This window comes from Pangasianodon hypophthalmus, chromosome 12 (assembly GCF_027358585.1).
Source record: "Pangasianodon hypophthalmus isolate fPanHyp1 chromosome 12, fPanHyp1.pri, whole genome shotgun sequence".
Classification (NCBI taxonomy): Eukaryota; Metazoa; Chordata; class Actinopteri; order Siluriformes; family Pangasiidae; genus Pangasianodon; species Pangasianodon hypophthalmus.
The window spans coordinates 17,559,001-17,586,988 of NC_069721.1; the positions used below are offsets into that span (position 1 = coordinate 17,559,001).

The 27,988-nt window shown below is 38.8% G+C and overlaps 1 protein-coding gene across 2 annotated transcripts; it reads left to right on the forward strand.

The window, feature by feature from the left end:
- The first annotated feature begins 1,254 nt into the window (after positions 1–1,254).
- Positions 1,255–27,281, forward strand: ppm1bb (protein phosphatase, Mg2+/Mn2+ dependent, 1Bb). 2 transcript variants are annotated; one of them, XM_026914979.3, is made up of 6 exons: positions 1,255–1,625; positions 17,062–17,907; positions 18,401–18,518; positions 20,651–20,762; positions 20,964–21,021; positions 21,704–23,428. In XM_026914979.3, exons 2-6 carry the CDS (start codon positions 17,077–17,079, stop codon positions 21,974–21,976), a joined length of 1,392 nt encoding a protein of 463 aa, XP_026770780.3. In that variant the 5' UTR covers positions 1,255–1,625; positions 17,062–17,076; the 3' UTR covers positions 21,977–23,428. The 2 variants fall into 2 exon arrangements, with proteins under 2 accessions (XP_026770780.3, XP_026770781.3); XM_026914980.3 differs by lacking the exon at positions 21,704–23,428 and adding an exon at positions 24,201–27,281 and having other exon boundaries at positions 1,256–1,625.
- Positions 27,282–27,988: the final 707 nt, after the last annotated feature.

Consider the following 27,988-nt stretch of genomic DNA (forward strand, 5'->3'; position numbering starts at 1 on the left):
TGGAGCCTATCCCAGGAATAGTGGGCACAAGGTGGGAACACACCCTGGAATCCAACTACTGGCCTATTTTTGGAAGGTAGGAGGAAAACAGAGAACCCAGAGGAAATTTGCAAAACTCTACGAACCTGAACAACAGAACAAACTAACATCTCCTGTAGGCACAGACTGTTGAGGAATAGAAAAAAAGTTGTCAGCTTGACCAACCCAGGGATCTTACGGTCAGAGTTTGGTGCAAGCAGCATGATTCCCAGGAGCCATCCTGACTGCTGTGACGGCATGGGGAATTCCTTCAGGACTAAAGTTTACAGCAGTTTTACACTCACAAGGAACACAACATCACTGCATCATGCCAGAAACATGACATTAACTTTCAGTCACCTACCCAGTCTCAGTCCTATCAGGCATTTTTGTGTTGGGGTAGAAAAGACTATTCACAACTAGCCTGAGCAACTGCGCATGGTGATTTCTCTGTGGTACAAAACTGAGATAAACTGATACTGACATACTGATATACTGATAAACTGACAACTCAGTATGTGTTTCATTTAGAGTTTAAAAAAAGACAATGCCACTCAAGAATATGCTCATTTGTGGCCCAATGTTTTTCACACAAAATAAACATATGGTACTCAAAGGACTCTCAAGGGTCTGTGAGCTATAAACAACCAGTATCAGAGATGTTATAGCTGGTCATTCTTCTTCTTCTTCTTCTTCTTCTTCTTCTTCTAGTCGTTCATTATTTTATAGTTTTTATAACCCTTATTAATTGGTCGCTTGAATTAAATAATAATAATAATAATAATAATAATAATAATAAAAACCTTAAAAATTAGTATAAACAATGTAAACGTTAATCTAACTGCAATTTTAATGAAATAGTGCTGTTAAAATGCTACAAAACCTACATTTTAACACAGAGTAAATGGTGAGGGTCCTGTGGTTGTAAAGTTCAGTAATAAAAAGCTCACAGGACTTCAATAAATAAATATGATGGTACATGTACCCAATATTTGAATAGTTAGATTGTGCGCATAAAATAAATCCTGGCTATTAAATTTTTAACACTGAATGACTCCCCTGGGTAGAGAAAGTTTGAGAATCCCTGAATTACTCGATATAAACGTGATTTGTGTGATTCAGATAAATGACATGATGTTAGCCAATAACGTCACATGATTTCCCATCATGCGTGCTGTTTGTCAGTAATAAGATCCAATCAGAGGTCTGAGTTTGAAGAGGTTCAGCCAATCAGAGAGCTCCATCACAAGCTCCCTCCCCTTCACAAGACTCTGACCCGATGAAGAGCTTGGCCCTCTCTATGGGAGAAAGATCATTTTCAGTGTCCGCACAGTTCTTTATTTCACCCCGGGAACCTTTATTCATGCGAGACTTTCAATAATTTCATGTTTAGGGCGGTGAGTTGTTTTGGGGCGCAAAAAACTGGCCCTAAAATGCCAAAGAATTCACGCTGTGAAACACCGAAAACGGAATTATCGGCTCTCATGTAAAGTCAAATCTGTTTGATTGTTTTTTTAAAGAAGCGAAGTGAAGAATTTGGGATAAAATATCCAGAGGTTATAAACAGAAGTCGGAACGGAGTCCAGATATCCGTGTTATTGTATAAGGTAAGTAAGGTTAGCTCGTTGTGTATGACTCGTTAGCTCGGCTGTTAGCTTGAGCGCTAGCTGGCTCTGTCAGTTTATTTAGCGCTGACGCTAACACGGCCTGGTTTTCAGCATTACCTAAACAGGTTAGCCAGTTAGCTGTGACGCTAGCTAACACACACACACACACACACACACACTCTTGCTAGCTGGTTGTGTATGTGGTGTGTAATATCGTTAGCGGGAGGAGGTGTTGTGTAACAACGGATATTGATGGGGCAGCTTGTTTATTGTCGTTTATTTGGGCCTAAATTCAACAGTTTGTGTATCTGTGTATAAATATCTACCGTCCTGTGAAATAAGAGACAACCTTCTACTTTGATTGAGGTGTTTATTGCTTTTGTTGTCAAGCGCCCGTCAGAAATAATCCAACTGCTCAAACTCAGCTTTGAGAAATATTTATTAGGACTGTTTATTAAGAAATTATGTCTGTTTCTAAAACGTTGTGAAATATTACCTCGGTGTGTTTTTGTTATTTCCTTTAAAAAGACGCATTCGGTGCTGTGGTACAAGGCTAGTTAGCTAGTTAGTACACACTGTGTTGTAGAGTACACTTCTGGTGGTTTGTTCACTTTAGCTGTTTTTTTTTCTTGGGTTTGTTTTGCATTGTATTGGAAGTTTGCTGAATGTTTACTTTAAAAATATATAAGTATATATTTAGCTAAAGTGGTGAAGTAAGAATTCTCCGTGCTTATGATTGGTCGAGGCCCGCGCGCGAGGCCTTCACTCACAGGCGCGCGCACTGCTTTTGCACACTGCTCTGTGTGGACACGGTGTAGTTTTATTTACAGCTTTCTTTCACTGTGTCCGTGTCAATCAGTTATATCAACACGTTGTTTTTAACTCAAGCGCTCTAATTTTGCTAAAGATTTATTTATTCAGCTGTATTTTTAAATTTAATTTAATTTATTTATTTTTTACCTTTTGTTCTGATTAGACAAGATTCAAGACCATTCCAGTTCCTCATGTTCATACTATAATCTTTTCTTCAACACTAATACCAAGTAAAGTATCACAGTCCTGGATATCAAAACTGTGCTGTATCCAAAAAAAAAAAACATTATCAGACACTCATCACATTGTTATTGTACATGTTTTAGAAGCATGATATGTTGATATGGTGGTCTGATATGTTGGTGACCATAGATAACTAGTCTAGTGTAAGACTTTCCTGTCATTATACAGATAAATATAGGCCTAATGCACCATTTTTTGTGGTTTTCTTTCAGGTGTAGCCCAATTTTATGAAAGAAAAAAAAAAGTGTGTGTATGTATGTGTGTGTATATATATATATATATATATATATATATATATATATATATATATATATATATATATATATATATATATATAATGTATATGTGTTTGTAGGTAATTTCATATTTGTCATATTATTTGTCATAGTATCATATTTGTAGATAAAACATTTAAAATTACTGTGTTATATTTTAAGTAACTGGTTGAATAGAGTCCTATTTCTCAAAGTAGATTAATTGAATGAGTTACTGCATGGATTTCACACAAAAACAAGACTTATAACATGTTACAAAATATATTTTGGTAGATAGATTAATGCTGACAGTAATACACAATTAATTTCATGTTTTTTTTGAAATAGTATTTGGTGTGGTAGTGTGCACTATCTTGGGCATAGCAACTGCGTTTAAATCCTGACTTGACAAGATTGACCATTCCGATCCTGACAAGCATGTTCTTATCTATGTGTGTTTGTGTGTGTGTGTGTGATGAGATTGCTGAGTCCACTCCGTGACCACAGTCTTCAGATTTTTAGCCTGCTGATTTATTGTACAATGCGAGCTGGGTCAATACTTTCAATTACGTTAACACCTCAGAACAGAACATCCTTGCTTTGACTCACTGGCTAAGCTTTCAAAAACTTGTGAATGTGTGTTTGCAAGCATGATGAGAGCAAACAACTGGAAAGAAAAAGGGAAAAGCTACTCTGTGTCCAGTTTGAAGAAGGGCAGTGTTACGTGCAAATTGCAACCATAAAAACTACTATAATGACCAATAAAGCAACTTGAGAGCTGGCTTGTTTTGTTAGCAGCTAGTAACTTTGAGTCAGTTTTCCTTCCAATCATCTGATAAGAAATGCAAACAATATGTTGGATTCAGAAATATAAGGTAAGTAGTGTCCTGAGTGGTGCAAAAGAAAAGCATTCACTCTTTCGTCAGGAGATCACAAATTCGAATCCTGTGTATGCTCTCATCAGGGAGGCGTGGCATGATCTCTCCCCTGTCAGTCATGGTGACCCTAGCCACTCGTGGTTGTCTGTGTATGTGGAAGAGGGTAGATAGCGCTGAGGGTGTTGCGCTGCTCTGTGACACAGCATGAGCAGCAGTTTGAAAAAATGTTTCTGATTGGGAGGAAGCACGTTTTAGCCATACTAAGAAAATGAAATGTAGTCTTTAGCCCTATCTGGATAGGATTCAGTTTACACTGGGTCTTGGGGTAATTTCCTGTTTTACAGGTGCTCCTCTGTGACTTTATTTTCATCAGGATCGGCCATATCAGGGTTTTTCTCTATCCTTTCCTGAGAAAATTACAGGCTGAATTACCTACTGTTTTTCACCAAACTCAGCACTTGTCTGATTATTTTAGTCCTATCCAGGTACGCATGTCCATGATTTTCTACGCAGATGTCACCTCGCTTTGGAAAAAAGATGTATGACTGCTGCAATGTGCCATGTTTAGTCTCGTAGTGCACGTGTCAGAGACCCTCCCCCAGATATTAAACACTTCCTGAGTCATGAAATGGAAAATGGATGCTTCTTGCATACTTTGTGATTACTGTTTTATTGTATTTTTAAATTGTTGTTGGAACTTTGGTTTGCCCTAAAGTGAAATAAGAGCCAGCCTCTCTCCTCTACTCAAGCACCTCTACAACTGCTAAATTATTAATATTGATAAACTAATGCGGCCCGAATGAGGCTTTTGTCTACGCTGTTCTGCTAGTTTAGCTACTTAAGACTTGGGGAAAGAAGAGGTGTTATTAAAAAAGAGGCAATGATAAAAGAAAATGTGGTTAAGTTATCTCTAGAATGACTCTTATTTTTCAATTCAATTCAATTTTATTTGTATAGCGCTTTTAACAATGGACATTGTCACAAAGCAGCTTTACAGAAATAAATGGATTCACAAAAATATATTGTAGATATTTGAATTTATCACTGTGAATTTATCCCTAATGAGCGAGCCAGTGGCGACGGTGGCAAGGAAAAACTCCCTGAGATGATATGAGGAAGAAACCTTGAGAGGAACCAGGCTCAAAAGGGAACCCATCCTCATCTGGGTGCAACGGATAGTGCGATTATAAATAAATCCCTTCTATTATTGTGTACTATATGGACAAATAGTGCAATTGTGCAACCAATAAATTCATCACAGTTTTTGCAAGAAGTCCAGCCGATTAAAATCTATCCACTGTCCTCTGATGGAGTCCTGAGTACGAAGGTGCTCTTGGCAACTGCAGCCCCAAAGCCACTACAGCAATCGCAGTCCCAAGCCATTACAGTACAGCTCCCCATATGTGATCCCCAAGCCATCTCCACAGCCCCCAGGTGGCACCATCCCCAGCAATCCAAACAGTTCTTCAGGCAGTCCATATGGGGCCACCCCCAGCAGCAAGTTTAAGTTTTTTTTTTAACTTCAGTTTTAAACAAGATTCATTTCAGATCAAAGTTTTGTGTAAAATGTCATGCGGCTTTTAAATAGATTGCACTTGCAAGAGTAGTTGTAGAGGGGGTTTATGTTTTAATCATACTCAAGTTAAAATGTAAAGACAGGGATGTACTTTCACTGTCACATTCAGCACTGTTTTGTGCCTCACTTCTTTCTGTGGCTGCATCTCAAAATTGCATGCACTAAACACAGTGCACTATTTAGGTCATAAAAGGCAATTATGTTATACCTTAGTTAGAACGCCTACGTAGTGAATAGGAAGACTAATTGATGATGGCACATGCTGAGGCTTATGCTGAAAATGTGTAAAAGTGCTGTTTACATTAATGCTAGAAAAACATTTTTTACTGGTTTACAAATGCGTACTGTTATTGTTGGTCCTGGAGAAACGACATTTCGTTCCATTGTATACAGGCTATGTAGAGGAGTAATGAAAAAAAAAAAACCTACTTGACTTAATATTTGCTTTATTATTTTTATTGATATCTTACGTCCCTAGTAGATATCGTGCATTGTTTATTAAGTTGACTACATTTTAGACGTTTTTATTTATATGGAAAGCTCTTCACACATTATGCTTACCACAAGAGTAAATGTATGCATTTGTTGAAGCCCCTTTTCATTATTTGATTAATGATTTGGCTTCATTATTTTGAAGAAAATAATTTTCAGTTGGTTTGGAGGCTATGCAAACAAATTGCACAGGGCAGATATTACCTGAATATACAAAGCCTATTCCTTAAAATTCATTCATCTTCAGTAACTGTTTATCCTGATCAGGGTCGAGTTGGATCCCGAGAACGGTGGGCGTGCGGTGGAGAATACACCCTAGTCGGGACGCTAATCCATTGCGGGGCACTAGGCGCGCAAACACTCGTACACACCTAAGAGCAATTTAGTATAGCCAATTTGTCATTTACTGGCATGTTTTTGGGAGGTGGGAGCAAACCCGAGACCCAAGAGAAAACCCACACAGACACAGGGAGAACATATGAAACTCCACACAGTCAATAACTCAAGCTCTGGATCAAACTGGGAACCCTGGAACTGGGAGGAGTCAGTACTACCTGTATTACTGAATAGATTCTAAAAATAACAGGTCTGGTAGTTTTGTTGGGAATTTCAGCACACGCTCGTTTGGGTAGAGTATGAAAACTGGGGATGAACGAGTCAGTGTTGCAGGATATTTCTACATCTGCAGCACAATAGATGTTGGAGTATTTTAACATCCATCTGATTGGAAAACTGGTTGGAAATGAGAAAACTCACCAAGGATTTCACAATACTGATTTTTTTTTTGTTGTTTATTTGTCAGATAGTTGGTTTATTTAAATAAAAAAGAAGCAATGATTCATGGTCCAAATGCCATTGGCAGAACACCTATTTTAAACTAAATTTAAACATACTAAAATTAAGTAGTAAAGTACTGTTTAAGTAATCCCTGCCCATTTTCCTCTGAAGCTGTTGAGAATTATGGGAAATTTGGGAAATCCAGTTAAACATATATATTCACTATGACCAAACACTGAACTATGATAAACATAATGCCATTAGTTCAAGTCATACTGTGAGGCTTAAGTCATACTGTCGTGTCTGACACTGACCAGTCTGTGAAACTTTTGACCTCTAAAGCAGGCAGCGGTGCTTTGCAAACTGCTGACTGGTGCTGCCTGCTAATGGATGGGGGTTGTGAAAGTGTCAGCATTCTGTATCAGTGAGTTATCTTTGAATGGTTCCAAGGAAGAGCACGTGCAATGCGTGAGTATTAGGAATATCAGTGGTTGCCAGGAAGGTTGAAGCTAAGGCTTCTGGTGTGGAAAAATTACTAATGGTTTACTCTTGATTACTCCTGATGTTGGTGAGCCTCTGAACTAGAATATTAAAGAAGTTCACACGACACCTGCCACAGAGGCTCAGTTTGGCACACATGCATGTCAAAAGGAGAATGAATCAATGGTTGAAAGTCCCGTTACAGATCCTGAATGAAGTGTTGACATGCAAGTGTTAAAGTTACCATATACCATAGTTTCAGCGTGAAACGTATCCGAGTCATGTCAGCGGTTAACAAATAGCTGTGCGTTCTAGCTGGTGTTTTTAGCCAAACAAAACAAAAAAAGCCTATTCTATTTATCCTCACAATAATTAGGGGGTTCAATCTTTTAATATGTGACATATTTAGACTAGGTTATCCTACCATGAAATTTTAAAATGGTAACATCCTTAATACTTCACCAGAACAACATGGCTGAAGCAGGCATCTCTGATTTGACTCTTACTGCTGCTTTTCCAAAAACCCCGTAGGACCCAAGGGCCACTGTGGGTATTATTAAACCAGAAATAAATAGAAACAAAATCTCAATCGTATCCAGATTGGATAATGAACAAATGAAAATATGCAGTCCAGGGCTTCTCAAACTGATTTTCACTTACTCTTTAATGATTTGCCTTTTTGCTTTCTCCCAGCTTCCATTATGCCTTCACTAACCAGGCAAGAACCTGAATAACTGGTACAGGTTTGTTGTAGGACAGAAAAAATGTGGACCGTCTGAGATAGTTTGGGGAATCACTGCTCTAGGCACAGATTTTGAAAATAATTTATTCTTGTAATGCTCAAGAATCCCTCCTGCGTGGTTAAAAAAAAAAAAAAAAAAGGTGTAGAAGTCAGATGGAGGGAAACCTGGCCATAGCCCTGGCCTTGTCGTTATGTAATTATCCAAGTTAATGACGTCCGAGAGCATTGGATCTGCCTTGTGTGAACGGGACACCAATGATTTATGAATGAAAGTAATCAGAAGATATTTAATAATTCGGGGTTTGATGGTAAGAAAAGTGTGAAAAGTTAGTAGAAGTAGGCGGTAGGCATTGTATCAAATATGGTAGTACAAAATACTTTGATATTTGTTATGAGGTCTACCTCCTCTTACACACTAGGCAGCAGCACCAGAGGTAAAAGCATACGGAGCACAGAGTTTGTGAGTGGGAACCTAACTGTCTCAAAGCATGCTTACTAAATAGTCCAAAAAGTTCAGCTAATCAGTAAGAAGTGTTATGGCACACACATCAAACACAAGGACTGTGGGACAAATCTCGCCTGCAGCTTTGTTTCATTTGGGCATGCGTGAACTTGGAAAAATAATACAGAAACAATTCATAATACTCTACTGCTCAACATTTTCACACTGTCCAAAATTCACAGCAGATCTATAGTGTAGCCATCTGAAGATAGTTATCATAAACCGCTGTACATACATACGCTCCTGTTTCTATCACAGACGGCTTGCCTGCGGTCTGAAATGCGGGTTAAAATCCATGCCTGTGTGCCTCGCTTGACGTAAGCCACACTCGCATCCAAAAACAGTTCAGAAGCATGTTGCGAGTTGTGTTGTAGCGGGGTCACAGTGACCGTGGCATAACCAGAAATTAATTTCGGGGGGATGAGGGGATATACAAAATAAAATCATGATTGTTTTTCTCATCTGTACAGTTAAATTGATGAGTGTGATGTGCTCGTGCATTTCAGGTGGATGTCAAACAGCATTTTTTATTTAACCTAATCATTTAAGGCACAATCTACCATCAGACAATCTTTCCATATTAATAACATTGCCATGAAATACATATATGACCCTGAAAAAGATTAAAATAAAATTTTAGTAATAGGGGAAAATTACAACTTATATTAAAAATCCTGATGTACTTTTGTTGAAATCCATTGCTGATAAAGTTGTTATTGCCATTACAAAATAAATGTAATATTATTAATAAATTTAATATTTTATTTGTGTCAGTATCATTTCGTGAAGCCTGTCCTGGGATATGTCTCGTATCGTGGCTTTAGGGTACCGTCTCATGTCTAGTGGTTAGTAGTTATAGTACAGATATATATCTTGGCACTCGGTTACCCTCTACCTGAAAGTAACCTCAGTTACTGGCTCTGTTTATTTCTTGGATTGCCCAAGTTTACTTCAACAAGAGAAACAAACTGTCCAACCGCTTGTAATAAAGCTATAATGGACAATCACTAATGGAAAGCTTAACCTTTATTGAATGTCATTATTAATTTAGCGTAAATTAAAAATTCAGTGGGGTCTGAAAAGGTTTGTTGCCTAATGGATAGATGTTCATTTTGCAGAATTATTTTTAGTCTGAAACAGTTGAAGGTATTGAGCTGGTAGAACCTGGGGCAGGCATGTTCAGCACAAAACATTAAGCCTCTATCTGCTGTGCAGTGTATAAGTTGTAAAGTACACTTAGTGATACTTTAAACTCTCTGTGGCTAGTACATGCCATCAGATTCCACTTTGAAACATAATGTCCTTTTACAACATCCTAAACAGCACAAAGCACTGAGTCAACTTGCAGCATGTTGAACTGGCTAACTAAACTGTGTCCACACTCTTCAGTGGCTTCCTCCTGATGAGCGACAAAATCACTTTGTACCAGATAAACCACCATTTTCCTGTGGAGAGACTTGGAGTGGTCTGCTTTGGGTTTTTACATCTCACATATGCAATTAAAGTTTAATCAAATGCAGATTTGTCTTCATTTACTGGTTAACTTTCATAGCTCGGCCACTGAATTAAATGAATGAAAATGTCAGTTTGTACAGACATGGAACAAAAAAAGGCTCTTCATTTCACAGCAATGAATCATTCACACATTTACTGTGACACTGATCTAAAAATATTGCGCATTGACTTGTTAGTGACGAGACACATAGCCATGATATGCTGACAAAGACTCGGGATTCAATTGAGGATAGTTCGAAAATCAATAGATTCCAACTATGGCGTTGTCTATCAAGTTGGACGTTTTAAATGTCAGTCAAAAATGCGGTGTCTGCAGCTTTAAGATCGACAGAAATAAAGTATATCTCATAATATGTGTTTCCTTTTAGTCTATTTTGTATACTGTATGAACCTTAATAACCTGCTCTCTGACTTCAGAGCAGAGCAACAAAACCTCATTCTTTGATATCTTAGCTTCCATTTTCCATGCTGCCAATCAGATAAAGCGCTGAATGTCTACCACTTTCAATACATGAACAGAGATTTAAAATAAGAAAATGAAAGTGTGTTTATCAGGGCAACTTCACTATACAAGAATTCAAGTATTTCTGCTGCTGTTCACCACAGAGCACATGCACATGTAGTTTGATAATGTTATTTAGTTTTTATAGTGAGCTTAGTTACAGCTAATAATTTGTTAGATTTATTTACACTCCTGATTTCAGTGTTGCAACATTCCTCTGCTTGTTAACACGTAATTGTTGTTTCTCTTTCGGCTGCTCCTGTTAGGGGTTGCAACAGTGGATCAGTGGTCCGCTGTTTTTATGTCGGATGCTCTTCCTGACGCAACCCTTCCCAATTTTATCCGGACTTTTTTAAGCATTTAAACTTGTAGCAAATTACAGTGTTGCTCATTGTCTTATTAACGCAGCACCCCAACCATACAGCTCTTGCGAATGATAATAAATAATACTCAGAAATGTGTAATTTATTATTTAAAATTTTAATAGAGTATATCGAATAGTATGGACTTATCCCTAGTTTGGAGGTCAGTGCTGAAATGTTACAGAACACTGCTAATCTGATCTCACTATTTTATTTTATTTTTCATTGTCCAAGTGAGCATTTCCATTGAGGGTCTAAACAGAGCTAATATTAGCTGCTAGCAGAGGGCTAGAGGTTAGTATCAGAAAGTAATTAGCAGCTATTCCTAGAAGAGAGTAAAAAAAATTTATTATTTTTTTAAAGAAAGCTGTGAACAAAATAAAGGTGTACGTGCTGGCTCCTGCTAGCTGATGTGTTCTCTGGTTGAAGCCTGTGGCTGGTTGCAACCTTAGACTTGCATAAGTTTCACACATTTTGCAGAAGCCAACAATTACAAAAGCTGGCTCTTTTGGACACTTGCACTCTGTTAGAGCAAGGCTTGGCTTATTCTCCTGTAATGTTCATGGCCTGAATTAAAATATTGATCCTGATACACTCTTATATATTATGACATAAGTTGTAAGTGATGTGAATGTCATAGTTCTTAGTTAGGAGTCTGTCGAAACCCATAGCCAAGTAAAGCTTCCACTTCCCCTTTTCACTGATACTGTGTTTCTTGGCAGCATGCTTGCACAGGAGACCTACATTTTTGGTTTCGCTCTGTGGTTTGCACTGAATGACTGGTCACTGACAACAGTTTCAGGGGCAGGAGGTCGAGTGTTTGGTGGTTTCGAGCATGATAGATGGCTGGGTGGGCACTTTGCTTGTGTAGTAGCCTTGTGCGTTCATGAGTGTGGACTTGAAATTCTAGTGCAAGGTGTAGTAAGAGGCATTGAGTGTAAAAGCTGGGCTGTGGCTACGAGCAGTGTTTACTCAGCCGATTAGAGTTGTACAGATATAGGCTCTCCATAAAGGGCCTTGTTCATCTTTTGTTTTGATGCCTAGATGATTCAACACATCGTGGGCTACCTGGAGGTGTGGCCTTGAGTGAGAACATCAATGACAAGTCTTTCTAGCACTGTATTCAACATGTGTGAGAATGTGTATCCAGTAGAGCTGGAAAAATGTGTTTTTCTTTAAAAAAAAAAAAAAAAAAAGACCTTTCAAAACTGTTACCTGTAACCTTATTAGAAAATTTAATTACACGAACGATGGATTGCTCTTTGCATGTTGTAGCCCAGTTAGTTTACTGTTTCTGTTACTCACATTTTATTTTACTGCAAGACATTTAATTAACGAGCCCCAGTATTTTGTTAAAAATGGGAAAAGAATACACTGGGCTATTTTGGACCTTGTAGACATTAGACAGCTGATTTGTAAAATGATTATGTTGATATGTTTTTTACTGTGTGCTCCATGTTACTTGTGGAGATTTTGCGATTGCCTCTGCCATCCCACAGCTCCTGACTGCACAGCTGGTAGTATTACACCCCTTCTGTACTCTCTTAAACATGAAATGGAGACAATGCTCATTTTCCTGTCTTTTTTTTTGTAGGTTATCTGAGAGTTCTGAGCAGATTATTCCAGATTCATATGTCATGTAGATCATCTCCCATTTTAATGGGGAGAAACATCTGCTTTATTTGAGTTCTTCCATGTTACATTGCGGGGTAATATAACTACTGGTAGTATAATTTGAGTAAATGTCACTGGATATCATGGCAGCATAATATCACGTGGGAACAATAAAATATTACTTTGACAGTTTCCAAGCACAATTATTTGATGCACCTCAATCCCCCTAAAGCACCAGAAGCTGTTGAGATGAAGATTGTGTGTGAAGATTTGTATTAAGATAAGGCTAAGATGCTAGTTATATTGGTTTTAGTTGAACTATTATGAATGTAATAGTTTGGCAAGTTTACTTCCTTGAAGCCATTTTTAATACATTTTTATTTGCTATAGGTTAACAGGACACGAGCAGCATTACAGATCATTCTATATAAATAACTAACCAGTGGTACAAAACCGACTTGGGAACATTTTGTGGAAGAAGTTCAGCTCCATATATCTATGTATCGATTGATAGATATAGATAGATTTATGGGGTGTGCTGTATGGCCAAATCTTTGTGGACACCTGACCATCACACCCACATGTGGTTCTTCCCCAGACTGTTGGCACAAAGTTGGAAGCACACAATTGTACAGAATGTCTTTGTATGCTGTAGCATTACAGTTTCTCTTCACTGGCGCCAAGAGGCCCAAATGCTTGGCCAAGGCCCATGGACATAGTTTGCCAAGGTTGGAATAGAAGAACTTGAGTGTCCTGCACAGAGCCCTGACCTCAACCCCACCGAACACCTTTGGGATGAACTGGAACGCTGACTGCAGCCCAGACCTCCTCACCCAACATCGGTGCCTGATCTCACTAATGCTCTTGTGGCTGAATGGACAAATCCCCACAGCCACAATCCAAAATCTAGAGGAAATCTGTCCCAAAAGAATGGTGGTTATTATAACAGCAAAGGAGGATTAAATGTGGAATGGGATGTTTAACAAGCACATATGGGTGTGATGGTCAGGTGTCCACAAACCTTTGGCCATATAGTGCATTTTTGAGATATACACTAACATGTAATTGATGCCTTGACAGAAGCTAATATTGTTCATTTTAAAAAACTGACAGAGAACTAGAGAAGTGTAATTCTATACAGCTTGTGAAAAAGGCTAATATTACCCCAAATAATATTTACCTTTTATTTATATTTACTTATCTGAATTACAAATCTAGATGTTGTGTAGGCTACAGATAAAATGCTGAAGGCAGCATGCAGCTTAAATAAATTCCTCATGATCACATGAAATACAAAGGCAAGTTGTAGGCTTTATTATAACCCCATTTACTTATATTTTTGGTTATTACAGAATGTAGAAGTGTAAACTCATGTAAATGTAAAATCAAGCTTGAACTGTATTAATATTAATTTGTCAATGACTAAAATACTTAAGCTATGTACATCTGTGTTTTTGCTTTTCTGATTCGACTGATAATGAGTGATAACGAGCTGATGAGTGATCATGGCACCATACATGGGTAGAAGGATGTGGTGATCTGAAGGATGAGAAGAACCATAGGTGATGTGTAGGGGACAAAAATGAGGGGGGAAAATGGGTAATCAGAATGATCAGTGAGAAACAAGTTACCGTGAAAACCCGGCTGTAAACATGCTTGCATCTAGGGGTGGGCCATGTATGTGGGGCAGTTCAGAGGTAATGTAATATAATAATGAAATCATTATTTATTTATTATGCCTTCGCCGCCAGGTGGTGGCATTATGTTTTTGGGTTGATCGTCCACCCATGCATTCGTCCGAGATTTTTGTTGGAGTGATATCTCAAGCATGAGAGGTTGCATGTTTTTGGATCTATATGGAGTTATCAGTATAACCAACCGCTGATCTGATTAGATTTTGGAACTGATCAAAACAGTGTCAAGGTCCCAGCAAGGTCACATGTCTGAAACAGTTTTTCTACAATAGCCTCTTTTCTGTTTAAAGTATATTTTAATCATATTTCAGGCATACAAATTAGTTGCAAGAATGACTAGACTTGTTTGTGGTGGAGGCATTCCTGTTGACATCGTTGAGTTCTACTTGCTTTATTTATTTATTTATAAAATACATATAATAATATATAAAAAATATATATATAATAATTTATAAAAAAAATTTTTAGGTATTGCCCATCCCTAGTGCTTCATCTTTCCCCCATCTGACTGCTGCAGTTTGTAACCCAAGCTGCATTTGTAGGGGTTATAAATAGCATGGTCCCCTAAACAGGTGGCGTGGCCAAGCAGACAGCCTTGGCAGTCCCAGCCATGACGATGCACAACAATCACTACCTCCTCGCCCATGTACTGCTGCACTTAACAGCCTTTTTTGGGTGCATGCATACCATGCCTGGTGTTTGCGTAGCCGAGAGCAATGGTAGCAGCAGCCAGCCAGAGACACCCCCCTCATTCTGTGCGATTCTGAGTTTGCCCTAGGGGACTGCAGGCACTGATTGTAGATGTGAGCTCATAACTTGGATCTCCTGTGTACTGGAGTTTACAGTGGAGCTAGATCCTGCTGACCACTTTCATTTTCTTGCTGAAACAATGAGCCACACTGGTTTGTGTAGTAAAGCATCCAGAGAGCCAGATTGGTTGGGTCAGTGCCAAAAAGACCTATTCCATGAACTCCATAGAAAGATCAGATGATAAAACCTTTTTGGCTTCTGTGTCATTATCTAGAGCAATGATTGCATAGCTCATGCTCCAGCTTCAGGCCCATTTGTCTAATGGCTTAGTAATATATTTCACTAGCTATTTGTGGAGGCATGTAATGGACTTAAGGGTTATGTTTGCTCAAAGCAGCTTAAAGCTACTCTAATCTTTAATACCAAGTTTAGGTGGTGGACCAAACTCAAGAGCAAAAAAAAAATCTCTCTGATTAGTGAATTAAGTACAGCTTTGGACCGGTGTTATTGAGTATTGTGTATTTGTTTAGCAATGGTGATATTTTTATATGCAAATGAAATGGAGCATTAGGTGCTTTAGCCACTGATGTTTCTAAATACATAATGCATTAATTCAGGTTTTTAATTTCATGTTGACTAATTTGGCATTAATGAGTAATACATAAGCAAGTGCCCTTGTTAATATCAAAGCATCATTGTTTTGAACTGAACATTAAATTATGTAATCAATTCTTATGTGAAGGACCTTGCTGTAAAAAGTCAAAATCATTATGTAAGCATCCTTGAAACATCAGAAAATTAAGCTTCAGTTTAAAACTGTATTGTAATGGTTCATTCAGTTGTCATTGGGTATTCTTGTGCATTGTTTTTACAGAGCCGAGAGTTTTTGGAGTCATGTTGAGCAGCAAATGGTGTGAATAACTGTTATTTAATGAGCTTGTTCTTGAGCTGGATTAAAGATTGCAATATGTTTTTGAATGCAGTGGTTTTTATACTGCAAATCCACTACAGTCTTTGCTGAGCAAGTTATTGTCATGTTGTGTAGCTATGGCTTGCTTCACCTCAGATGGTGCGAAATTGTGTAAGTGTATTTAGGGATAACGTATATCTTGCTTATTTAAGTTGGGGTTTAAAAATCTGTAATTATCCTTAAAATTATATCAGTGTGCTATGTCTTTAGGGAGATGTATGCAAATATGTCTTAGCCCAACTGGTCCAAACCTATAGGAAATATTACCAGACTTGGCAGTTACTGTCATCTAGTTTTGGACCTGTTGGGCTATGACATACACTAAATGGCCAAACGTATGCGGACACCTGACCACCGCATCCATATGTGGACCTTCCCCAAACTGTCGCCACAAATTTGTATAGGACCTCACAATTGTCTAAAATGTCTGTGTGTGCTGTAGGAGTGTGATGTTCAAAAAGCACATATTGTTGTGAATGATTAGGTGTCCACATACTTTTGGCCATATAGTATATTTGTGCACTTCTCTGTCTTTACTGTTTTACTTGCAGTCAGTCTGGACAAGGTGTCCATGGAGGTTTTTATCCAGGCCATTTTACATTAGATGTCTAGTCGTAATAAGTTAAGGTGACTAGTATAATTTTGAATATGATAAAGACCTTTCACAGAGTAGCACAGTTGAGATTATATGTCCAGTGGCTTTGACTTACTTCTGTTAGACTTTTCAAATGATGAGAGGTTCTTTTGAGGTAATGGTTTTTGCTCAGTGCGGCAGATTTGTTGGCTTTCAGTTAGGTCCTTTAGACCTGTCTGTCTTGTAAATGTTCACCTAGATTAGCCTTCTTTTTTTAACTGCTGTCTGAGTGGTATAATAACTAATTCATACACATTGATCCTGTTAATAACAACATTCCATCCAAATGCTCCTGAGTTCTAAATCGATTTGATTTGCTTAGGAGGAAGTTGAATAGAAACATCATTGCTACTTTGCCAAGTTATATCTTCATCTAACATGTATGTAACTCCTAGGTAATGCCTGATGCTCATTCAAGCAAAGCAGTATCACCCTTGACATTTAGTTCAGTGGTTTGTTAAGAAACTGGAAACAAGCAATGTTGAAGTAACAAAATATTAGGAGCATATTGAAAAATACTGAATATTTTTTTGGATAAATTTACAAGTCAAATGTAAATTATTTGTTTGAAATACAAGCCTGGAATTGCCTTTGAATAATAATAAAAAAAATCATATTCTGTTCCTCTCTCTTTGCAGATTGTGTCCTAAGCCATGGGGGCATTTTTGGACAAGCCAAAAACGGAGAAGCACAATGCCCACGGTGCAGGTAACGGCCTGCGTTTTGGTCTGAGCAGCATGCAGGGTTGGCGGGTGGAGATGGAGGACGCTCACACAGCAGTGGTGGGCCTCCCTCATGGCCTGGATGACTGGTCCTTCTTTGCCGTTTACGACGGGCATGCCGGTTCACGTGTGGCCAACTACTGCTCAAAACACCTACTGGAGCACATTATCAGCAGCAGCGAGGACTTCCGGCCTGGTCGTGACTCGGTGGAGGGCGTGAAGAGCGGAATTCGCTCTGGATTTCTGAAGATAGATGAGTACATGCGCAACTTTTCTGAGCTGCGTAATGGTATGGACCGTAGTGGCTCAACAGCTGTGGGCGTGCTGCTCTCGCCTGAGCACCTCTATTTCATCAACTGCGGCGACTCTCGTGCCGTGTTGTGCCGTGCTGGTCAGGTGCGTTTCTCCACTCAGGACCACAAGCCCTGCAACCCTCGTGAGAAGGAGCGCATCCAGAACGCTGGCGGCTCCGTTATGATCCAGCGTGTCAACGGCTCCCTCGCAGTGTCACGTGCCCTTGGCGACTACGACTACAAGTGCGTGGATGGAAAGGGACCCACAGAGCAGCTGGTGTCGCCTGAGCCTGAAGTGTTTGAGATTCCTCGTGTTCCAGATGAGGATGAGTTTGTGGTGCTGGCTTGCGACGGCATCTGGGACGTCATGAGCAACGAGGAGCTGTGTGAATTTGTGCGCTCCCGTCTGGAGGTGTGCGATGACCTAGAAAAAGTCTGCAACTCTGTGGTGGACACATGTCTACACAAAGTAAGGGTGGAGTGTTTTTTTTGTTTGTTTGTTTGTTTTAAATTGAGTTTACAGTTACACTGTTTTCTGTAATTTGTGCACCAGGCTATTACATGAATGGTGCTTTAGTAATTTCCCAAAAGGAACTTCTGCTGTACATTCAGTGCATAAATGCATTAGTGTATCTGATTTTTTTTTTTCATATGGTTTTAAGTAGCTGTTCCTCTTTCCTCTGTCATTTTCTAAAAATATTTAGTCATACTAGCCATTGTTCTCTCTGTTATGTCTGTCTGATGCAAGGTGAGGCCTTGTTTTTTTCCCTCTCATTCGTTTCGGAAAATCTTTTTTTTTTTTTTTAGATGATATTCTGGTTAGTGTCTCAGTATAAATAAATGTCATGCATTTCTATGCAGAGTAAATACTGGCAAATAGCGGCAACGGAGATTTACAGTAGTTTACACTTTTTAGTTTTAGTTTAGTTTTCACTTTTCCCTCTGTCTGTTTTTCTATCCAGGGCAGTCGTGACAACATGAGTGTTGTGCTGGTGTGTTTGCCCAATGCACCCAAGGTATCGGAGGAGGCAGTGAAGAGAGAGGCAGAGCTGGACAAGTTTCTGGAGTGTCGTGTTGAGGGTAAGAGAAACCTGCCACTCTTTTAGGATCAACATGTTAATACAGGTGAACAGTTTTGCAGACTACCTATAAATAACCTTAACGCGGAACAAATTTTTATTTTCTCGCACGTTTGCATGTGATTTGAAATAAGATGGTTACTTGGTGCCACATAAACTGTCCCTTGCACCGAAATTGAAAGGGTGGCTCTTACAAAATCTGTTTTTGTCTGCTGCATTGGCTTGTTTTAATTATTCATGACTAATTTAACAGCTGCACTCCAGCCTCTAGAGGCAGATCTTTCAAACATGTGACCAATCACCAAGACATCTATGACTGAAGTAGGGATTAGTGCAGATATTCGAAAAGCTTGGTTAACTGTTTAAAGCACCCTTATACAAATATTGAAATTACTATTAAAAAAAGGAATGTCGCACTATTATATGGCGGGATTTTGTTGCAGAGAGCAGTACTATCATGTTGTGCACATAGAGGTGTACATCAGGACTAACAACATCTCAGGAGTGGGCAGTTTTCACTTTCATGTGGACAGTCCAATAAGAGAAATGGATAGTCAGGGCAAGTGGTAGCTCAGCAGTTAAGATGTTGAACTACTGGTCAGAAGGTCATGAGTTCAAATCCCAGCACCCCAAAGCTGCCACAAGCTGCTACAAGCTGCTAACCCTCAACTGCTCAGTTGTATAAATGAGATAAATGTAAGTTGCTCTGGATAAGAGTGTCTGCACCAAAGACCATTTAAACCAGAAGTGAAGCGTTTCATGCCACAACCACTTTTTTTTTTTTTTTTTAATTATTAAACCCATTGATGCTGCCCTTTCATGTAACATTTTTTTCTGTCCTTGTTGGTTTAGAAAATGTAACATGGAAATATCTTGTTTAATGTAACATGGAAATATCTTGTAAATAAACATGCATTACAGCTGTAATCATAAAGTTCTTTAATTCAATATCAAACTGGTTGCTTTTAAAGTCTGTGGTGCTTATAACTTTCACAAATTTAAAATTTTTAATCGACACCAGAGTATGTGCTACTATAGTGTTGCAGATGATGTGTGTCGTCACAGAGAAGAGAAATGTTTAATTTCATTAAAAAAAAACAACTGTGCTTAAATAAGCCATATATGCCTTTTCCCTTCCCATAGCAATTAACTGAAACTGTTGATCTCTAATTAAACACCTAGTGATGTTCCATATTTTACTTTAGTTTTGCTTACACTTGTCATTTAAACATTCTATGCAAACACAAGTGTTAATTGCTATTATTGAGTTTTGCTAAATCAGCAAGCATGATTATTGACCGTAGGTAGGATCAATCACAATGAAAGGATATTTCTCAGTTCTCAGTAAACCATAGCATATCATATACTGTAATATCCTGTCAAAATGGTGTTGCATGTAAAGGTCCTTACTTTACCAGGCTCATCTATCAGATGCAGGTGCTCTTGCCACTGCCATGAACAGACACATACTGAACAGGTAACAGGAAAAATTAACATAGCATGAGAAATTGTCCTTCAACAAAATAGGCTCAATAACCTCAAGAAAGTATTACTCAGTCTCCGTTCAGATATCTTTAGCTGTGGGAAGTGGAAAAAAGTTGTAAAGTTCATATAGTAACGTAGCCTCCAGCACAGTTCTTCATGGACTGGTAAACATTTACGATCTTCCTGTGGTGCTCTGTGTAAATTAGGGTTGGATTGCACTCCTTTTACATGAGACCCTTCTTTCCCCTCTCTGCCTTTTCTCAACTTTGATCTTTGGCAAGTTTAAGAAATTTTGAGTTACCCCAGGAGTCATAGAAGGTCTCCTGGATGTGGAGGTTTACGATCCTGTCATCAGTGCCTCACCAGTTCACAGATGTTGCCCAGACACTGGAGACATTAGTGGAGGATCAGTGATGCATTACGTTTGTCACTCTGTTCTGCTAGGAGAAGTATTCTGTCATACTCAGCTCTGTTAACACAACACTGGAAACATGTTAATGTCAAGTGCTGTGTCTGCAGGAATGGTGAGATTGGTTCAGGCGTGCATCCGGGTGTGTTTCCATTCCGAGTGTATAAAATGATCTGTTAATATGGGTCACTGGCAGTGTCTGTCTGTGTAACATTCTTGTTGCCTGTCTTACCCTTCAGAGATCATGGAGAAGTCAGGAGAGGAAGGTGTCCCGGACCTGGCTTGTGTCATGCGCAACCTCTCTGCTGAGAACATCCCAAACTTACCACCAGGAGGTGGTCTTGCGAGCAAGTAGGAGAACCTCAATTAAATATTAGTGTTGCTCAATATTATGCGTCATGCCACAGATTACAGAGGTGATCTTTGAATGTTCTTGTATTACCTTTTGGAAAGTAATCAGATTAGCAGTGAGTAGTTGAGAACCTTTTCTCTTTTGTAAGGCCTCTCATCATTTGCAATGGTAATTAAGCACTTTTGTTTTTCACTTCCCAGACGCAGTGTAATTGAGGCCGTGTACAACAGGCTTAACCCACATAGAGAAGATGATGGGGTGAGTAACTTCTTTTAGTCTTAATCTCAAAGCACTTAAAATACATCATAGTACATAGTCTTGTGTTTAAGCACTTTAGACTTGGCTGTCAGTCCAGATATGATATCATCTGTCAAGTTCAGAAATTACCAGCAAAGCACATGCATATGAATTTACACTTACAGTGTGGATTTGGTGATGTTTTCAAAATAGGAGTATGTGTGATGAGGAAAGTCGAGTGTATACCCTCTTTAAGGCAGGCCAATTCAAAATAGCTTGAATTCATAATGTCCTCCCTGACAAAGATTGTCATTTTCTTGTCTCTTGCTTTATTTCAGTATTCTTGTGTTGCTTGTAAGTGTTTTTTGTTTGTGCATTTCATCTCTGTCAGATACTTGGTTCAAATCAAGAATGCCAGTAAATTTGCATTGCCTGAGATTTTGAGTTTGTTTTTTGTTATTGATCAGAGGCTTGCACATGTTGTGTTCAGTATGTATCCTCGCACTCCTACACTCGTACACATACTGCAGCTATCAGCTTTCTCAGAATTGGGTCTCCCCCGACTTTGTTGCTGAACCCTATTCTGTGTCATTTAATATGAGCCAAGATGAGGGCAGTGTAAGGTCTCGGGCAGGTGGCCTGTGCTAATCAGGTCCAATTCTCTTAACCTGCTCTGTCCACTGACGCTGGCGTCTTGCACCAGGACGACCAGGGAGGTGCGGCTGGCGAGGATGAAAAGAGCAGCGCTGCTGCCCATCTCCTGGAGGTGCTCCGGCAGTTCCGCCTCAGCCACCGGGGCGAGTATCGCCACGTGCTGGAACAAGCCCTCTCCACCTACCGGCTGTCCAGTGCTCAGGAGGAGCGTCCCTCACACCCGCCATCCACTGCCAGCGAGTCTCTAAACTCCGAGGACGGCACAGAGGAGGCAGCCATGCCAGCAGCGCTTGACGAGCTTTCCAATCCTCCTCTCGCATGACCCTTGATACCAATTTAGTCATTTTCAGACCCCAAATTTCCTCCTTCCTCCCTGGCTCGGAGTACTAGTCAGCTTCCTGAATACCCCATGGCACGTCTCCCTTTCAGCACAGTTCCAGTGCAGGTTTTTGGTTAATTATTTGGTTGTATTTCAGTATTAATGTGGAGAGAGAATTTGGCCCGAAATCAGGGTCATTCATTCCTCAACAGGAATGTCAATAAAGAGAAAGGTTAGATCACTATTCTTGTAACTGAAAACCTGCCCAGTAACTGTAAATGATATCCTTGGCATATTCCAGCCCTGTCTACAAGTCAGCACTTTTCTGATGTGTAGCACTTAGAATTGATCTAATCTTAACCTTGTGGAATCTATATTTAGCCGTGAGCGAGAATTTCAGTGGTGCCATGGAATCGACCCTTTGTGATATAAATACAAAAAAAACCTCACAACCCTTTTGGATGTGTTATTCCTGTGTTTACACTATTGGACAAGATAAAAATGGATTATACAAACTGGAGCTTGCCAAGGGCATTGGTCGCTTCTTGCTCTCGTGCACTACAGCACATGCAGCTTGCCATGCACTGCATGTGTATGTTGCATTTTGGTTGTAAGAAGTGTGCCTGTGTGTAATGTTTGATAAATTTGTGTAGCAAAAGACGAAAAACAAACCAAATATGAACAATTAGTTTTGAACAATATATCCGTGACTTAAGTATTCCGTTGAGTACATGTGTCTGTCTGGTCCATTGCCTACATGTGTGTATGATCAAAGTCTCACATTTGTTTGCTGTCGTCTCTGAGTGTTTGGGGAGGAAGAAGGACTCACCAGGGTGTTGCTACTAAAAGCACATGAATGTAAATGCAATCACACAAAGTTCTAAATGGAATAATAATGGAACAACGTTATTTCTCTTTTAATTCAAATCCATGGTCATTTGTTCCTATAAAAACTGGTGACAGGACCTCTGGAAGAAGATGAGCTTCGTCATCACATCACAGTCCTCAGGTTAACTGACAGACCATTACTATTACAAAGATACCTGTCTTTTGCATAGTTTGCACATAAATGCTTATCTGTCAGTATGTGAACTGGATATTTTGTGATCCTGTCCACAAAGTTTGTGTCATGACCAAAGATACTATTGCTTCTGCCTTCTGTTATAATTTTTTTCCCATGTAAAAGGGATGTGGAAATAATTAGCAAAAATGTTGACGTTTGAGATAATTGCATACTGAATTACATGCATAATCCATGCTGTAGTACTTCCAAAAGTGATCATAACTGCATGTGTATGTAATATATTTTACCCCTTTAATCCTTTGACTTACCAGCCCTCAGTAATCAGTACAGTTATTTTTATGGTTTGGGTTTGTGCTATAGCAAGGCAATGTGTTAGTTCAGTTTGTTTGATTCTGCGGTTATTTTTTAAATAAATTGCATTGAACAACTTATCTGCATTCTTTTCTCTGGTTTGTTGTTGGTTGGTTTCTTGGTGAAAACACAGTGACATTTATGTATATGGTAAGTGGTTATGAAACCGCTGCTATATTAGAACCATTATTTTTTAATTTTATTTTTTTAACCTTTATCCCTTCAATGGGCAGGTAGGTATGTTAACAACTAAATATGTTACTGGAACATTTGGACATCTGACGTTAAATACAATTTTTAAAAAATATGGTCGATGAACTTAATACATTAATTTCAGATAATTTGCTAATCACAACTGTGTTACATTTATGGGGGATAATTTTTGTTTTTATTAACACTTCCAGTATAATCAAATCTGTTTTTCTTTTCATTTTGTTTCCACTGAAGCAGGTTCTGTCACATTTCCTGTGAGGTACCTGGTTGTACTGAAACTATGCCTGGGCAGTTGTAGGGTTTTTATTTGTTTTTTTTTTTAAACCATCCTCCTCAATATTCTATGGCCCTGATATGATAGTCCTCTGATTGGGTGCTCCTCTGGGGAAGCTTTACAAGTCACCTTCCACCAGAATGATCAGAGTACTTTGAAATATATCCCTTGCTTAAGTTGCATAACTTCCATTTTGCATTTTGTAAAATAATATTTCTTGATTTTTTTTTTTTTTTTTTCTCCCCTGTCCACATGCCTTGCCCTTACTGCTGTTTCCTTGCTTCTTCCTAGCAGCTATTTCTCCATAATTTTTTTCTTTTCAAATATCTTATTTCTTCTCCTCTCTTGTTTTCTCCCTGTCACAGAGTGGAGGTGACCTGGATGACCCATGGTAGCCAGAGACACCCACAACTGCAGTCTTCAAATGAGAATGTCCTCAGTTCACACAAAAAGAAAATCTTTACTCACACCTTTTGGTTTTGATTCCGAGAGATTCATAGGAAATATTCAAAGCCTGGAACGAAAACACAAACGCATCAAAACACTTCTTTCGACGATGAGGAATCTGCAGAAATGGCAAGATTTTTCTTTTAGAACTGCACCATTGTATGGTAGAGAGAAATAATTTCACTTTTTGTTCCATGTTGTTTTTTTTGTTTTTTTTTTTTCCCCCTTCCCGCTGTAAGTTAACGGAGTGATGATGAGACTGAGGATTTGTGGCTTCTTGAGCTGTAGGAGAGACTCTGGACTTAATGGCTGGTGGACAGACTGCAGCACCAGCGAGAGCTCTGAGAGGGAGAGGCGAGGTGTTTGGACCTCTTGTCAGTGATGCAGGGTGCTCTAGCATGATGAGCTGCCCTTGCACTTCCTCACCTGTCTCATACATGGCTCTCCTCCTCACTCTACGCATGCACAGCTTTCCAGAGACATGACCGATAGGCATTACTTATTTTCAGTGTGTTCACCATGTTCAGCCACCAAATGCCACCAACTCTACTTAAATCCTGCATTTACACTCTTTTCTGATTTTCTCTCGTTTGTCATCCTGCTGCCTGAATATCCTTATATATCCTTTTGCATTTTGTTAGCAATTATATTTTGTCAGATGCTAGTTTTGGTGCTTGCAGTAAAACAAAACAAAAAAAAAGTAGTAGCACTCATTAGAACAAGCGTTAACTAGGACATGTGCACTCAGCAACTCGAGGGAAAATTAACTACTGTAGGGAGTGTAAATATGGTGAGCTTTTGGGTTTTGGGTGGCTTTGTGACCTTCTACTTCCTGTGGCACTCACGGTGAAACAGAGCTTCACAATCCAGTTCTAAAGGACCCTCAGCCGAATTCAGAATTTTTATCACATTCTACAGCCTTTGATTTAAATCTGTTTTAATAAGTGAAATCTATTTTTGTGCAGTAGATGATTTAGAACAATTGGGGATCCAGAAGAACTGGCTTCAACTGGCTAAAACCTCTCCTTTAAGACCTCCAGATCTTTTACCTTTGCGCATCCTCTCATTTCTCTACTTGTGGTCCTGACTTGTGGCTTGCCTTCTGATTTTTTTTTTTTTTTCTCTAAAAACAGTGTACTATGTAGAACCATTTAACACAAAACATTTTAACTTAATTTTTAAACAATTCTGCATTTTAAAGCTTTTTATTAAAGCTTTTTTCATTATAATTAATGGTATAATTGGTATTATTTGCAGTTAGATTTGGTTACAGGGGAATAGCATGACTTTAAATAAAGTAATTGAGACGGTTGAGGTTGGTAAAGTATTTCTAAAGCAAAACTGCTGAACTGCATGCATGCATATAATATTGTGATGTTTGCCAGAACAACAGCGAGCAAACACTACTCCAGTAGTACTGCAGTAGGTACTGGAATTTTTCATGGGTGAATCTTTTTCCCCTCTTCCCTACCCCTCTTATTTCTCGAACCCCCTCTTTGTGTCTGGGTTGACAGTTATTTAACTTAACAGTATTTTTGGTTTCATATGTTAATCTGCGCCTGTGAGAATGACTGGAAGATGCTTGGCATTAATGGTTTACTCGCAGGACACTTGGCTTTGGATGAATGTACCCCTTGTTTACACATATACACAAACATGCATGTATAACGTTGAACAACTTCTGTGTTGCTCATGCCTTTCGTGCATAATTATATACAAATATCAAAGTAGCCTGATTAGATATTTGAAATATTCACACATACTCATGCGTGACAAATTAAAGGAAAAATCAGTGGATCTCTTGTACTGTGGAGGGCATTTTGCTGGTATGAAAGATGAAACCTGTCTGTCCTGATGGGAGTGGTTAATTCAGGAATGACACCACCCCCATCCACAGGGCACGAGGACTCAGAGTTTGAGTCTAAAAATGATGTAAATCTCATGCTCTGGCCTTCACAGTGACCAGAGCTCAACCCAGTTTCACAAACGTGGGAGACTGGAATCATGTGCTAGACATCGCTCTGCACCACCACCACCACCATCAAAACACTGATTGAGGTAATATCTTTTGTAAGAATGTTGTTCATCTCTCCAGTACAGTTTCAGAGACTTGGAGAATCTGTGCCAAGGCCTGATGAAGCTGCTCTGGTAGATTGTGGTGACCTAACACCTTCGTAATACACGTTGTTAGTTTTTCCCTTTAGTTTGTCACCTGTCTTTTTGATAATCAGGCTATCTTGATACATACTTGTCATATATGCCCATTTGAGGTAGATGTTTGTCCACTCTACAGAAACTATGATTTGCATTCGAGGCCTTTCTTTAAGAAAAAAAAAAAAAAACAAAAAAAACTTTTCTTTCCCCTCCCTACTGATTTCTCACTGACCTCACCTGATCTGGTGTGCAGCTTTAAAATGTGTGTCGTTCAATTTGAGATTATTGTTAATGTGTATATATATATATTTGCAGTTTTATTTCCCACTGGTACAAATAAATTGTAGCCATATGCTGGAAAGCTTAATTTTATGATGGTTAGAACTAGGAAATAAATTTACTAAATGAATTGAAATGGCAAAAGATATATATTTTGTGCTGTGGGTGCTCATGGACATGCACCCGATTTTTTTGTATATCTACAATGATTGATGACTAGATTGATTGTTGCGACAGATTTTATTTATTCAGAAGATGTGGCTTTATGAGATGTGCTTTGTGAGAGCGAGGAGGGTTTGAGAGGAGTTGGGAGGGGGGAGATTGCTGGCCCAATCTGTTTTTGAGATTGTGATGGAGGGCTGTCTCGTTTTTTTTTTTCTTTCCTCAGTCTATTAATCTCTTGCACTCTTTCTCGCTCCCACATTCTCTCTTCCTCCCTGACTCCATCTCTCTGACCCTCTCTATCCACCTGCTAACATCCGTGTAATTATAGTCCCCAGTACAATGTTGTGTTTCATTAGGATACAGTGAAATGATCTGTTATCAATAAAGGATTGTTAAAGGTTTGATAATACTATGACTGCATTTTTTTTATTTTTTTATTTTTTTTATTTTTTGTGTGTGCAAGCTCCTTTCAGAAATGGACTTTTATGTTAGGGTTATATGATTGTGCAAAGTTTGATTTTGATGGTAATTCCTTTTTGACTGTTTTTCCTCTTAAACAGTTTAATTTCAGCCAAATTCTGGAGTGTAAGATTTCTTGGGTCTTGGTGTTCCAGTGTGTTATGTCAATTCTAAGACACAAGAGGGTACTGTAACTGCACTGAGATTTGTTAAAGCTTTAATTACACTCATCAGGGGGTGTGTGGCTGAGGAACTCAACTGTTCAGTGTTATATTTTGATGTGACTGCATATTTTTATTATTTTTTTTTATTTTAATTTTTTTTTGGTTAACTTTTAGCAAAATCCTGTCTGGTTTTTGTTGCAAGAGAACGGCAAAAGGAAATCTGAGATCAGTTCCAGTTGCTCAAATGTTCTCAGAGTTCTGGTTCTTCTGAGACTACATATACTATACCTATCTGTAGGTTTCTGTAAGTTGATCTGATTATTAAGAGGAATTCTGTCGACTGCGTCATCTCCTACGGATAATCAATGTGTCTGATCTGCTAAAAGGTTATTGATATGAGAAATTTGGATAACAGGCTGTGCTGTGATTTGTCACAAGTACATCCACTCCTAAAGCCAGGTCTTGACTTTTTACTAACTTCTGCT

What these genes read in the sequence shown, in the direction of transcription:
- ppm1bb (XM_026914979.3), top strand. Translation starts at nt 17,077, where the DNA reads ATGGGGGCATTTTTGGACAAGCCAAAAACGGAGAAGCACAATGCCCAC. An exon ending in TCTGGAGTGTCGTGTTGAGG is followed by an intron (nt 18,519 to 20,650) that starts GTAAGAGAAACC and finishes CTTACCCTTCAG; the next exon opens with AGATCATGGAGAAGTCAGGA. An exon ending in GGAGGTGGTCTTGCGAGCAA is followed by an intron (nt 20,763 to 20,963) that starts GTAGGAGAACCT and finishes TTCACTTCCCAG; the next exon opens with ACGCAGTGTAATTGAGGCCG.